The sequence below is a fragment of the Dendrobates tinctorius genome, unplaced genomic scaffold (genome assembly GCF_039654945.1).
Source record: "Dendrobates tinctorius isolate UK_male_01 unplaced genomic scaffold, ASM3965494v1 ptg000133l, whole genome shotgun sequence".
NCBI classification, from domain to species: Eukaryota; Metazoa; Chordata; class Amphibia; order Anura; family Dendrobatidae; genus Dendrobates; species Dendrobates tinctorius.
Window position 1 is genome coordinate 19,919,589 of NW_027361801.1, and position 15,855 is coordinate 19,935,443.

At 47.4% G+C, this 15,855-nt stretch overlaps 1 protein-coding gene across 2 annotated transcripts in view; it reads left to right on the plus strand.

The window, feature by feature from the left end:
* ADGRG4 (adhesion G protein-coupled receptor G4) overlaps positions 1-15,855 on the plus strand; it is a 211,597-nt gene that overhangs the window by 116,661 nt on the left and 79,081 nt on the right. For both annotated transcript variants that reach the window (XM_073543548.1, XM_073543549.1), the window contains 2 exons: positions 6,265-6,329; positions 10,913-11,070. In XM_073543548.1, the coding sequence (XP_073399649.1) occupies positions 6,265-6,329; positions 10,913-11,070 (223 nt within the window). The remainder of the gene's footprint in view (positions 1-6,264; positions 6,330-10,912; positions 11,071-15,855) is intronic.

The following is a 15,855-nucleotide window of genomic DNA, read 5'->3' on the forward strand; positions in this document are numbered from 1 at the left end:
AAGATCAGGGCTCTGCAGTCTGCATAGTTACCAACCTCTCTGGTTTTCTGAGACTTAGCGTGTTTTGCTTTTTTCCTCCTCGGTGACCCATTCATAACACACTCCCCTGAGTCAGTGTCTCTGCACTCCTAGTGTTCCCTAGGCCGGTTCCGCATCGGGCGACGATCAGGAACCTCAAAACCCTAACTCGCCCTGCACCTAAACCCTCACTAGGGAATTGGTCGGTGCGGAAACTAATCCCACCACTGCACTAAACACACATAAGGAAAAGTGACAAAACAGGGGAAACACCACTTAGCTTTGCTCTGTTGCTTACGCTCCTAGCAACAGAGCCCACCACCTGCGTGCATCCTTTCCTCCAACCGGGTCCAACACCATAGTGCAGCCTTGGAGCAACCAGAGTCCACCACCTCCATGCAGCTGTCCAGAAACGGAGTCTCACAAATGAGTCCATCTTTTCTGCCAAAAAGTCCAGCATGCTTGAGACCAGCTCTCAGCAACCAAGTCCAGCACCGTGAGTGCAGTTCTACACCACAACTACCACTCCACCAAGCCATGCAGGCACTCCTTGCTGACACCATCACTGCGACTCCACCACGCCATGCCAGCACTCCCTGCAGACATCATCGCTGACTCCACCAATCCACTCTAGGACTCTCTCTGAGCTGCCTGTGACTCTCCTTTAGCTCCATCCTTCACCCAGGCTTGCTTGCAAATGAATACGTTATCACCAACAGTGATCAACACACCCGATACTCTCCCATAGAGATATCACACCTGCCAACATGACTACGTGCACAAACTAAGGCAACCAAAGTGCAATGACCCCAGTGGCCACCGGGGGGAAAACTACAACTGAAATCACCACAGTGCAAAGACCCCAATGGCCACCGGGGGCAAAACCACCCCTGGCACACAGCCAAGGGAAAAAAAAGGTCACTCTGAGCATTACTCTGTCAGATCCAACCTGGATCATGACAATAGCTTCCTACTCAGGTAGAGGACAGGATGCTCCTCCACACGTATCTCCTTGGAAATGACTGGTCCTATCCCGACATCTGAGGCATCTGTCTGAAGGATAAACTCGCGTTTAAAGTCCGGGGCCACCAGAACGGGTTGCTTACATAGAGCCCCTTTCATTTCTTTTAAGGCTGACTCTGCCTCTTCGGACCATCTGACCATTACTGATTTTGTCCCTTTTAGAAGATCAGTCAGAGGCGCAGCCATTGTGGCGAAGTTTGGGATGAACCTTCTGTAATATCCCACGATCCCCAGGAAGGCTTTAACCTGCTTTTTGGACAGAGGTCTCTGCCATGTTTGAATTGCCTCCACTTTATTGATTTGGGGTTTGATCTCGCCACGCCCCACTACATATCTGAGGTACTTGGCTTCTTCTTTACCCAAGGCACACTTCTTCGGGTTTATTGTAAACCCCGCCTCCTTTAGAGCATCAAACACTGCTTGGACCTTTTCCAGGTGAGACTCCCAGTCCAGGGTAAAGATGATGATATCATCCAGGTACGCAGCAGCGTATAGCTTATGAGGCGCAAGGATTCTATCCATAGCCCTCTGGAAGGTTGCCGGAGCTCCCTGCAGGCCAAACAGCATCCGGACATACTGGAAGCACTCGTCTGGTGTAGAAAATGCAGTCTTCTCCTTGGCTTCCTGTGTCATGGGGATCTGCCAATATCCCTTGGTCAAATCCAAAGTGGTGATGTACCTGGCAGGTCCAAGTCTTTCGATGAGCTCATCAACGCGTGGCATGGGATATGCGTCGAACTTGGAGACCTCATTCAGCTTCCGGTAGTCATTGCAGAACCTCCATTCACCATCCGGTTTTGGGACGAGGAGAATCGGGCTTGATCAGCAGCTCTTGGATTGCTCAATAACCCCGAGCTTCAACATACGCTGCACCTCCTTGGAGATTACTTCCCGACGGGCTTCAGGAGTTCGATAAGGCTTCACGGTCACCCGTACATGTGGCTCCGTCAGAACTTCGTGCTCCACAACCTTCGTGCACCCCGGCAATTCTGAAAACAGGTCCCTGTTTCTCTGGAGTAACTCCCGGCACTGCTGTTTCTGGGCCTTCGATAGCGTCTCCGCTATGGTAACTGCTCCAACCTCACCTTCTAGGTTGCCCAGCAAGCATGGAGTTACCGCTGGCTCTCTATCTTGCCACGGCTTGATGAGGTTGACATGGTAAACCTGGTATGGTTTCCGTCTTCCGGGTTGGTGGATCTTGCAGTTTACCTCCCCAAGCTTCTCCACGACCTCATATGGCCCTTGCCATTTGGCCAGGAACTTGCTCTCTACTGTCGGAATCAGCACGAGAACTCCCGGGTTGAACTGCCTCACTCTGGCTGTCCGGTTGTAGACCCTGGCCTGAGCTTCTTGTGCCTGGCGGAGGTGTTCCTTTATGATGGGCATCACCTTTGCAATCCTCTGCTGCATCAGTGCCACGTGCTCAATAATGCTTCTGTGGGGCGTGACTTAAGCTTCCCAGGTTTCCTTGGCTGTATCTAGGAGACCTTGCGGATGTCGGCCATACAGCAACTCAAAGGGCGAGAACCCTGTGGAGGCCTGGGGAACTTCACGGATAGAAAACAGTAGATACGGTAAGAGACAATCCCAGTCTCTACCATCTTTTTCTATGGCTTTTCTTAGCATGCTCTTCAGTGTCTTGTTAAATCTTTCAACAAGGCCATCTGACTGGGGATGATACACTGAGGTCCTCAGCTGGGATATTTGCAGAACCCTGCACAACTCCCTCATCACCTTGCTCATAAAAGGTGTCCCCTGGTCGGTCAGGATCTCTTCGGCAAACCCGTCCGGGAAAACACATGGACCAGCTCGCGGGCTATACTCTTCGCGGAGGAGTTTTTCAGGGGAATTGCCTCAGGGTAACATGTGGCATAGTCCAGGATGCCTAATATATACTGATGGCCCCGGGCTGACTTAACTAAGGGACCGACCTAGTCCATGGCAATTCTGTCAAATCAATGGCACAAGGGGGCTCCGGAAATGAGGGGTGGGGGCAGTTAACTGACATGTGGGGCAGGACCTGCAATAGTTTACTATTTCGCAGTGACACCCAGGTCAATAGAACCTCTGCACAACCCATTCCTGCGTTTTTTCCACCCCCAGGTGACCCCCAAGATGTGTGAATGGGCCATGTTCAACACTTTCCGTCTATAGGGGCCTGGTACTATTAACTGCTCTACCAACTCCTCCCTTATTTTCGTGACCCGGTATAACAAGTCCCCACTCATCATGAAATAGGGGAACCTGGTGTCTGCTCCCGGCTCTTGTGCAACCCCATTAATGACGGTGACATTGTTGAAGGCTTCTCTCAGCGTTGGGTCCCTATGTTGGGCAGTCCCAAAATTCTCACCAGCCACCCCTAACTCCGGAATGTCAGATACAGGGGACCCTTCCTCCTCATCCCCCACAAGGACACATAAAGGAAACCCGTCTGCCTCTGGTGGTGGCGATACCTTATTAGGGTGCATTGGTTCCCTGCTCTTGCTAGCAAACTCAGAACCCTTTACCCCACAGTTCCCAAAACAGACAGAAATCCCGGCCTATAATTATAGGATGAAACAAGTCCTGAACGATGCCAACTTCATGCCACTCGGTGCCATGCGCCATTTCAATGTTCACCCTGGCCATAGGGTAGTTCTTTGCATCACCATGAATGCACCGAACGCCGACCTTGATGAGAAGAAAAGTGGCCCTAAGGCTAGTTTCACACTAGCGCTTTTGAGCTCCGCCTACCGGCGCATGACGCTACATGCGTCCTGCGTCCCCTATCTTTATCACTGGGGGCGCAGGCCGTGCGCAGTATGCGTTTGGCGGCGCATGCGCCTTTTTGACGGTGCGCCGAGCGCAACCAAACTGCAGCAGGTTGCGTTTGGCGCAGGTCGGCGCACCGTCAAAAGGACGCATGTGCCGCCAAACGCATACTGCGCACGGCCTGCGCCCCCAGTGATAAAGATAGGGGACGCAGGACGCATGCAGCGTCATGTGCCGGTAGGCGGAGCTACCGGCAGAGGCACGGCAGGGGCGGGGCTTAGCGGCGGCTGTGCGCAGGCCGTCGCTGCGCTCAAAAGCGCTAGTGTGAAACTAGCCTTACAAGGGTCACTAAGCTCCCAGTGTCCAGAAGCACCATTGCTGCTCGACCGTTCACCTTCACGGGACAGGCCTGAGGCCCCTCGTTGGGTGGAGAGTTCACACTGCAGGCTGGGTATGCATAATACGAACTACGGCGTCCCATGCTGCAGTTCATCCGCTCAGTGGTCTGGGGACAATGGGCAGCTATATGTCCTGGCCCCTGGCATCTCCAACAAATAATATCACCTGTGGGGACCTTGGGCACCTCCTCCCCCGCCCCTTTTGACCTTGGATGCCCCACCACTTTTTGGGACTCCGCCCCCTGCTGGGACCCCCAATACATAATGGGCTGCTTTCCCAAGGAACCTTCCATCCCCTGGTACCTCTCGACCAGCTCGACCAATTCATTGGCATTTTGGGGATCACCTTGGGCAACCCAAGTCTGTAGGGGTCTCAACAGGGAATGCACAAACCGATCCATCACCACTCGCTCTACCATCTGCGCAGGCGTAGAAGACTCAGGCTGCAGCCATTTCTGGACCAGGTGCAACAGGTCGAACATTTGGGAGCGAGGGGGTTTGTCCCGGTGATACACCCAGCGGTGAACTCGCCGTGCCCTGACAATTGACAGTCATTGTCACCCCCAAACGTGCGAGAATCTTGGCTTTTAGTTTGGGATACTCCTTGGCATCTTGCAAAGTCAAATCATAGTACGCCTTCTGGAACTCCCCCATCAGGTATGGGGCCAGTACCTCTGCCCACTGCTTTTGACTGAAGTTTTCCCCCTCAGCCACCCTCTCAAACACTGTCAGGAAGGCCTCCACATCATCCTCAGGGGTCATTTTTTGTAATGCGCGTCTTACCGCCTTACTGATGAGGGTGTCATCAGCCAGACCTGGGGTTGGGGCGCTTGTCCTGCCCTCCTGGATGGCGGTTTCCAGAAGCTGCATCTGCTGCCTTTGCTCCTGCTGGCTCTGCTGGAACTGCTGCCGTTGATCCTGCTGGCTCTGCTGTCGTTGCTCCTGCTGGCTCTGCTGGATCTGCTGTAACAACAGCCTGTTGGTCTCTTGTTGCTGTGCCTGGGACTGGACTAGGTGTTTCAGCAGGTCCTCCATTATTCCAGGTAGAGCTTGCTGCCTCGCTGAAAACTTTACCCAGGACATGCAGCAACTGTCTCAAGTCTCTGCTGGGACCACTGCCCGCACGTCTAGCACCAATTGTAGGGATTCTACTCGCTCAGGTGCAGCGGGAGACAATCATGAGGCAGGTTCTTTTAAAGTTCATGAGGTTTATTTGCATCATAAACCCATAAAGCAGCACGTCACAAAAGAAATAGCCTTCAGCTTAGGCAAAAGAGAACACAAATTTCCGTTACTTCAGGCTCAGACCTGGAGCATCAGCACACATGGGAGGCTTAGTCCTCCCCACATACAGCACTGGGTTTCAGGAGTAGTCTAGCTTATAAAGTTCTAGCCACAACCACGAACCCAGCAGCTGACTGGTCACGTGATTGTGACCTCACCATAGGTCCTTGCAAAACATCAGAAATAGAATGATATTAATTAGGGCTTACATTACAGAGTGCACCCATCTCTGAGCCACATACCTCCCATCAACTGTACAACCCTTAGCCACGCCACACTCTGCACAGGAGGTGTTCTTTGACTCTTGGACAACTCTTTTCACTCCTCTGTCTGAAAACTTGTGGGGAGCACCTGCTCTTGGACGGTCATGACCTTCCATGGCTTTTTGCACCTCTTTCTTCATGTGTTCAGTACTTTTTCACTGTGTCATTTCTCATTCTTACACATAACTTAATCTATGGACATCTATGGATGATTTCTTCTCCTGTGTGGATTGGATGGGTTGTTACCGACATTTGACGAGAATTTCATGTCAATAGCACTTTTAGAGATATATTTATCTTGAAAATTGGTGACGTGTTCAATATTCAATTCACCCGCCATGTCTCTCTCTCTCTCTCTATATATATATATATATTACACTATATATATATATATATATATATATATATATATACTTGTTTTGTTCTTTTTTTACCAAAAATTTTTGGACTGAGTAGAAAAATGAAGCAATCACTGTATAGGATAAGCATTGATATTGTAATCCATATATGTAATCTTTCTTTTTTAGATGGACCAACTTTTTAACAACACAGATTTTGTTGCAGTCAATGTTACTGTATCTGATACAGCGAGGTATGTGATGTCTTTAGTATTAAATGAGCAATGTCAGCTCTAACCCATCTTTCCCTTCATTCTTTGCCTTGATACAGTGGCCACCTCACTAGGTGAATCACAGGACAATGATTTTCCACATAGGGGCTGGTAGAAGATATGGGCGGCATCTTATAGACATTTATCTTGTGTTGGGAATATCTCATTAACCCCTTAACGTCCAAAGACACTTCGGCGATGAGCCGAACCTTTTCCGGCACATGACAGCTGATCTGAACAGCTGACATGTGCCTGGAACAGCCCCGAGTGGAAAACCCTGACAGCGGCATTTAACATGCACGTGCAGGAAGAGCGTCATTACCTCCTCTCATCGCCGCCTGTGTCACATGACCGCGGGTCACCAATGGGTTGGCATGACAACCCGGGGTCAGGAGAAGACCTCTGTGGTAGTGATTGCTGGATTGCTATAGCAAGTGAGCATTTCTTTACAACTCGTTCCGCAAAAAACAAGCCTTCACATGGCCATATTGACCAAAAAGTAAAATAGTTATGGCTCTGGGAAGAAGGGTAGCAAAAAATGAAAATGCAAAACCAAAAGTACCCCTCTTCGTTAAGGGGTTAACTGTAGCCTTATGTACAATAAAACAAAGAATATAGTGGTACCGTTAGCCAGAAAAATCTAAGTACCAGTAAATACTTTTATTCCAAAAAGACAAAGGTATTCTAAGAGTGACTGGTACGTGACTGCAAGTATGGATTTACATACATGTGGTCATGTGTATGTGGGCCCTGTGTTTTTACCGCTACAAAATGGTCAAACATGTACTATTTTATGTGTTTTTGTAATTGATGGGAGTTATGCTTTCTCTGCTGAGACAACTGCACACACACACAATTTTACCCCACTCCCTTACTTGCCTGAAGCTTAGAGCTTTGGAGATGTACCCTAACTTGGGAGGGGAGGAGTTTATGGGTCACCCTTCCAGGGCTGTGGGGTACTTGGTACCGGGCCCGATGAACTTCAATGGGAGTTGTCACGACAGCTGGGACCTGGCCTGTGGCCCTGGGCGCCCAATGTAAAAGGGGGGAAATGTTCAGTGTGCTTATGATGACTAGAGTTTATGAATAAATGAGTCGTGACGCCACCTGTGGTGTTCGGCAATGAAGATGTTAAGCCGACGCTGCAGACAGATCCTCTGGGACAGATGGTGTGGTGCAGCAATGATGTTATAGCCCTCCACAGGCAGGGCTGTAGTCCCAGGGCAGAGTAGGTGCAGTGACACGTAGATGATGTAAAGTCGGGCGCTGGGAATGTAGCCGTGCCGGGCAGGTTGACGCAGGAATAAGTGGAGGACACCGGGGCATCTAGTTCCAAAGCTTTACTCACAGTCTGTTGTGACACAAGTGCCCGCATCCATGCCGTGTCCTCCGGGTCAGGAGCTCAGCCAACTTCCAGGCAAGATGAAGTACTCCTTTCCAACACACCGCCAACATATGTGCCTTTTCTGAACGACTCCCTCTTAGTGCCTTTAGTGAAGTACTCACAGTACTGAGTTACACTGGAGTTCCTCCTGTCAGATGTTCCTATGAACTCTACTTGTACGGCAGACAGCTGTAGCCGGCTTTGGGGACTCCTTACTACCTAGTCCTGGCTCACACACGCTGCTGTTGTGCCCCCAAGTCTGGTGTGGGAATAAAGTGGTGACAGCTTCTATTCCTCCGGCGTCTGCTGCAGAACCATTAGTATCCATACAACCTCAGGGACCGGACCCCGGCCTTGTGCTTAGAACTTGGGAAGGGTTCTCCTCTAACTCTGGTCCTTGGTTCTCTTCCTCTCCTCACGTTCCGTACTAATCCTTTCCTTCTTATGGAGAGTCAGGCTTTCTATTAATGTTCCTTTCCTGTGCCAGCGGACCCAGATCACTGAGGTCGGCTGCAGCACTTCCTTCATCCAACCCACTCAGGGGATCTCCTTTCACAGACTGACCTCGTCAGACTCCTGTGACTAACTGACTAATTTCTATCCTCTTCCCGCTCTTTTGAGTGCAAAACTAAACTCCACCTGCCTCCCAGCATGCTTTGTGTTCCAAGCAGGGAGCCACCAAGGGTGCTTTGCTACACTACTATGTTGTGTGGGATGCAGGTGTTGGAGTGTGGTCAGGTGTCTCCACCTTACCTGAATAGTGGGGTACCACACCTCAGGAGGAGGTGCAGTACCTCTGTGGTGACTGAACCCTCAGGGGCACCACATTTAGTTGTTGTTCTGTGAGGAAGACGGTGTGACAAGATGGAGAATGTTCTGGGAGCAGTGACATGTGCTCTTTCCAGGAACAACGCTGAGGAGAATCAGGGCTTTAGCCCCTAGACCATCTATGCTTTTAGAGCTGGATGGTAAGCTGAGAGACTGTGTGGTTTGTACAATCAGCAGTTGAGTGTTTTCTCCCAGGAAAAACCTACAGCAACCAAGAATCAGTGAGGGATTATGCTAGAACGAGCACGTGCTTCACACAGGATTCAAGCTGCATGTTGCCAGGGCAGAAAACACTGTGCGTACTGGGAGTACTAGAAGTTTCAGACTCTGGGAAACCTTTGTCCCTGAAGGGATTAGGCAGCAGAAAGTTTACAGTGAATCACAGCAGAGAGAGAGATAACTCCCATCGTGCAGAGCAGATTGTAAACCTAGTGAAAGAGTTGTATTTTATCCTCTGAACTACATCTGGACTTCAGTAAATGATAAAGTGACTTTCCTTGTCTCCTGCCTTGTTACTCCGTACTATCTACTTCCATCATTATCTCTGGGGGGCCAGCCCTAGTTGGAGGGGGTTAAACACCTGCACTGCTATCACCATCTACCCCCCAGGGATCATCTGCAGTGCCGGCTATCTTACAGTCAAACACTTCAACTGGCGTCACAAACTCTTTTTCTAAATTTCTTTTATTTTTCTTTTATTTTTCAACCCCCATTTCACTGTCCCCGGAGCACAGGCACCGAGCACGGCTGCCACCCCCGTAACCTCATGAATCCAACGCTGCCCGGCGACCAGAGTACCCCACTCTGGGTGATACATGTCAACTAGATGTGCAAGACCTCGCTCAATACACTTGCATTGAGCAAGGCCATACACATCTAGCCGGAATGTGACCGGAAGTATGCAAATCAAACACATGATCGCCCGCTCCTGGCAATTGAGGATCCAAACAGTGTGCAATGTGCACGCTGTAAGGATTCACAAGTTTGCAATCACATAGAGTGCAGCCTGAGGCCAAACAACCCCTGTAATTAATGCCAGAAGTCATAATGGGATATAAGAACCTAAGATGGTGTCTACTCTTCACATGTGCTGTAAGAAATGGGGGTACACTCTTTAGTAAACCTTACAATTAGAGGAGCTTTGTTATTTGAACTCTGTTTTCACCAAATTATAAGAACTTCCTAGTTATTATTTATTAGAAATGTAATATAGATTTTGGATATCATCGATATACTTTGCACTTTATCCATGCTATCTACTTTAATCTTCATATAATATGAGAATTATGAATGATCAAATGAATAATATGCAGTTAAAATATGATTTTTGGCTAATGATTGATTCTTATTTGGTATTGACTCTAATCTTTTTTTTGCATACATATTTCTTGATTTTTCATAATCCTTGAGCGATCCAGCCTTTCGTTATCCTATTTGTCTAATGAATCATTATAATCTATATTTTAACTCCTGATTTACTCTTATTATCTCAATGTTTGCTGCAGTAATGAACCTGGAAATGTCCTTACACAAAATAACAATAAAAAGGTAAAAGGCTCGATTCTTTTTCTATGACAATGTTCCCACCAGGATGAATTTATTCTAGCAATTTACCAACTATATAAACCATTCTCTCTCTAGTGACATTGTACGAAAGGGAAGAAAGTTACCAGTGTGCACCAGAAGCATTCATTTATTGAATTACTAATATTTGTTAACTTGCAGGTCTTAAAGGAGACCGGCTGGGAGAGTGGACTGCAGCTGTAGGCTAGTAATTGCCCCAATTGACTTCTTTTTAACTGTCTTTTGGTCAGGTGGCCAGGGTGCTGACACGGAAAAGCACACTAACTTGTATCATGGTCTATTGGATTTTGTATTGCAGACCTATTTGTTTATAAATGGGGATAATAACGCTTCAGTTCTGTATGGAGTAAAATACCTACAGATCTGTAGGGTAGACCAGCAAGGACTTTGAGCTCCTCCGTGGCCTTGTAGCATATGGCTTACAGTAGTTCTCCGATCCTGATGGGCACAAGTGATCTATTTTCCCCTTCTTTAATGGTTCTTGGTTTTAGATCATGACTATTTGCATTTTACAAAAAAAAAATCCTTCTGATTATCTTGTCTTCATCCTGCTATAAATTCTTTCTGTGTTTTAAATTATCTAAGTAATGATATTCATTTTGCTTTTTTAATTATTTATTTTCTTGATTTTGCTGCCAGAAAAGGGAAACCAATGAGGACTCTGGTGAATCCAAGTTAGTAAAATTATCATTGGTGACCAAGTTGTATTTGTCCTGTTTTTTGAGTTTTTATAGATATATTTTTTGTTACTCATGCTATATTATTTCAGCCCCCCAGAGTATATTGCCAAAGCCATTGTCCGTGCAAATTCTTCAAAACCCCAGGAATCACTAGCCGATCATCTTAAAGAACTCCTGATGAAGGGATTTACAGATCCGGAACTGAATCCAGATCTTACTACACGGAATGTGACCGCAAAGCAATTAGGTGACTGCTTTTATTTCATGCAGTCCTCCTAGCATGTACTGTAATTAGCGTTTTCTAACCCTGTGTGGATTTTATATATAGCTGTAAAATATTTTATTAGTTTGTGAACATTGAGTTCATCTAACAGCAAATTCAATTACATTTGGTTTATGAGTTGTAAATCTGGGGGGTTTAGAAATAATTATCAGACATAAATCCAGTCTATAAAATGAGTATGACGGGTAAGACAAAACAACTGGCACTCCACATTACAAGGCGTTTGTTTTTGGTTCAGCCATATTTATTCATTTAATAGAGGTGTGCCCGATGCTATCGCATTGGGAGGGAAGGGTGTGTGTGGGGTGTGTGTGTACGTGTGTGTGTACGTGTGTTTACATACATGTGTGTATGTGTGTGTGTGAGTGTGAGTACGTGTGTGTGTGAGTGTGAGTACTTGTGTACATGTGTGTGTACATGTGTGTTCGTATGTGTGTATGTGTGTGTACATGGTGGGCAGGCAGCGGCGGGTCCAGCGGGAGGATCCAGCGGCGGGGGGTCCTGGCGTTGGGCAGCCTGTAGGAAAGACCGCGGCTTGTGCTGGAGATGGGGTGCGGCGCCACCAGAGGGCGCCAGCACCCCATCTCCAGCACAGGCCGCAAACCGCGGTCTTTCCTGACTGCTGTGACTGCATGGAGGTGGGTAGGCAGGCGGCGGCGGGGGGGTCCCGGCGGTGTCCCGCTGGTGGTACTGTGGATAGGCCCGGTACCACCAGCGGGTGCCATATTGGAATACCCATCACTTGGGTATTCCAATATGGCGGTCGGCGTACTTCCAGTGCGGCGCGGTGGATTGTGGGATTCGGGGACATCCAGATGGAAGTGGATGACGGACAATTTAAGGCAATTATATATATAGATTTGATTATTTATTTATGCATTTTTTTGCAAAGTCATAATTAATATATGAAAAACTGATCCGACTGATGACAAAGTTGCCATCCACCTTGTCATTCTTTCCATCTTCTGTTCTATTGACTGCAGAGTGATAAAAATCATAAAGGAAGACACTAATTTCTCCAGTTTACAGTAAATGTTTGGTTTACAACACTGAAAGTAATGGGATAATAGGCGACAATAATGGAGAATAATTCATCACATTCATGACATCCACTGTGCCGTCCTTTGTCCTATATTCAATGCAATATTAAAAAACGAATAAGCAAACAGTTGGGACAAGATTACCCTTTGGAAAAAGATATAATTAGAAATGTAGAAAAAGAGTAAACCTCGAAGGAACAAAAAGTGCAATAGTGTCTTATCTGGATAGATGGTGTGGAGGAGAATATGCATTATGGTGCTCACCTGATAGGGTTGTGTGCACACAGCCGCTGAAAGAGGATTAACCTGCTGCAGACCCACAAGGAAGGAATCAAAGGTGTTGCAATGGTATCGGTTCACTTGCGCTGCTGTCAATGGTTTTGTCCTGATCAAGAAGTTTGAAACTTCGAAACGCGTTGACCAATAAACCGCAGCAATTGATCTTTGAATTCCTGTCTTCTTATTATCTATTGACGGCAGCCCAGGTGAACCCATACCACTCCAGCACCTGCAATTAGAAACGTGGAACATTTGGCTGCATTGACAGACATAAAGTACATTGCAGTCACCTCTAGGCACTGATTGTCAGGTACTTTAGACTCCGCACATCAAATAGACCACACTGTAAATCGGTTATAACTTAAATATTTTGACTGTTCTTACAAAATCCAGCAGAACATTACACTTAATGCTACTTGACCTGGTACTCAATCATGGTATCCATTATCTGTCAGCTGTTGTTAATGGAGAGTCCTCTTAAGATGCAGCCTGGGCATTACTTGGAGCTAAGTCTTGATTGCAGTAAAAAAATTTGAAGCGTGAAAACAGAGAATCCGTTTATCAAATGCTACACAAATTGTCCACATCCTCCCGGAGGGCTGAGGACTTTGTGAATCTTACGCTGTTCAAATTCTAGAAATTCAGATGTAACTACAGGTGTCCTAGTATCCCTTTACCCCAATTCCTCTCGTATTCATAGTGAAGAAGCTCTAGATTATGTGGATGTAAAGAGTTAAAGAGTGTCTGCAGTATACTTTCATAAGGAGAAAGTATTATGCATAATTGTAAAACTTTCCTCAAGCAGGGCCAAGGAGGTTTGGCTGACCATACACATTAGATGGCCTTTAGATGGCTGTCGGCCGAATGATCTCAGCTGACTCTCCCATACACAGTAGCGCTCGTTCTGCCAAGCGCTCCTGTGTTCTCTATGAGAAAGCAATCAACTGACATGCTGGCTAGGATATTGTCTCAGGAAGAACAATGGAATTGGCAGTTCGAAAATTGGACCTCATTGACATCTCTCCATCAGTCGACTTGTGCCCCCATACACATTAGACCGTCAGCCGAACCTGTCATTATCAGCTGCTTTGGCCAACATAAGTGTAATGTGTATGGTCAGCTTAATTTGTTTTATACTTAGAACTGGTTTTGCTCTTCCCAAGAAAGCCAGCTCATATAGGCCTAACATTTTAATGATTGCAGTAAGATATAATTTTCACACATAAAGTTCAACTCCAGCTTAACCCCTTAATCCCATATGACGTACTATCCCGTCCATGTGCCCTGGGACTTAATTCCCAGGGATGGGATAGTACGTCATAGCGATCAGTGGCGCCCACATGGTGAGTGCCGCTGATCGCGGCCGGGTGTCAGCTGATTATCACAGCTGACACCCGGCACAATGTGACAGGGGCGGTCACGGACCGCCCCCGACACGTTAACCCCTTGCACACCGTGATCAAACACGATCGCGGTGTACCGGGGGATTAAGGGAAGCATCGGCAGGGAAGGGGGCTCCCTCCGTGCTTCCCTGAGCCCCCCACGGCAGCGCAATGTGCAGCGCTGCTGTGGGGGGCTCCTTCCCTGCAGGCCCCCGAATCCAAGATGGCGACGGGGGCCTGCGGGGGTCTGCAGGGAGCTGGCATCCTCAGTGCCTGCAAAGCGCAGGCATGAGGAAGTCTGCTTCAATGCCTGTGACAGATCGCTGATCTGTCACAGTGATCTGTGATGTGACAGATCAGCAATCTGTCACAGGACAGTGATGTCCCACCTGGGACAAGGTAATAAAGTTAAAAAAAAAAGTGTTAACATATTTAAAAAAAAAAAATCGCCAAATAAATTAGAAAAAAAAAAAATATTCCCCCAATAAATTCATTTTTTGGAAATAAAAACAAACAAACAATAAAAGTACACATATTTGGTATTGCCGTGTCCGTAACGACCTGCCCTATAAAACTGTCCCATTAGTTAACCCTTTTAGCAAACCCCTTAAAAAATAAAAATAAAAAACGAAGCAAAAAATAATGATTTATTATCATACCGCCGAACAAAAAGTGCAATAATGCGCTATCAAAAAGACGCATATAAATATCCCTGGTACTGCTGAAAACGTCATCTTGTCCCGCAAAAAATGAGCCACCATACAGCATCATCAGCGAAAAAATAAAGTTATAGCTCGCAGAATAAAGCGATGCAAAAATAATTATTATTTATATAAAATAGTTTTCATTGCATAAAACCGACAAAACATAAAAAAGACCTAAATGAGGTATCGTACTGACCCGAAGAATAAAACCACTTTATCAATTTTATCGCACACGGAACGGTGTAAACGCACCCCTCCCAAAAGAAATTCATGAAACGCTGGTTTTTGTTCATTCTGCATCCCAAAAATCGGAATAAAAAGCGATCAAAAAAGTCACGTGCCCGAACATGATACCAATAAAAACGTCAACTCGTCCCGTGAAAAATAAGACCTCACATGACTCGGTGGGTCAAAATATGGAAAAATTATAGCTCTCAATATGTGGTGATGCAAAAACTATTTTAACAATAGAAAGCATCTTTTAGCGTGTGACAGCTGCCAAACATAAAAACCGCCATAAATAGTAAATCAAACCCCCCGTTATCACCCCCTTAGTTAGGGAAAATTAATAAAATTGAAAGAAAATGTATTTATTTCCATTTTCCCATTAGGGTTAAGGTTAGGGCTAGGGTTAGGGCCAGGGCTAGGGCCAGGGCTAGGGCTAGGGCTAGGGCTAGGGTTAGGGCTAGGGTTAGGGCTGAGATTAGGGTTAAGGGTGTGTTGGGGTTAGGGTTGGAGATAGAATTGGGGGTTTCCACTGTTTGGGCACATCAGGTGCTCTCCAAATGCAACATGGCGTCTGATCTCAATTCCAGCCAATTCTGCGTTGAAAAAGTCAAATGGTGGTCCTTCCCTTCCAAGCTCTGCCATGCGCCCAAACAGTGTTTTACCCCCACATATAGGCAGTGGCGGATCTTAATAGGGGCGGTCGCCCCGGGCCCAAGGTTTTTTGGGGGCCCAGGGCAGGGGCCAATCCGGTCGGCATCTGTGTGAGCCGCCGCCGCCCAGTGGCGTAGGAAGGGGGTTGCGGGGGGTGTGGGGGGGCGGCGCAGCACGGCAGGAGCAGAAATTCCTCCTCTCTGTGCTGTGGGACTCGGGAGAGAAGCGTGGAGGCGGCCGGCCGAGGCACAGTGAGGAGAGAAGAGGACTGAGTATTAGCAGGAGATTTTGGCAGCGGCTAGCGCAGGGGGGTCACAGGTCACTCACCATTTGGGAGGAGGATGCTCTCTGCCTCTCCCCAGCCTCCCTCCATGCTCAGTCAGCTGCTGAGCTCTCCCTGCGGGCGGCTTCCTTCCTCAGTGTCACACAGAGTCACTCACACTAACACACACAGCAGCCAGGCAG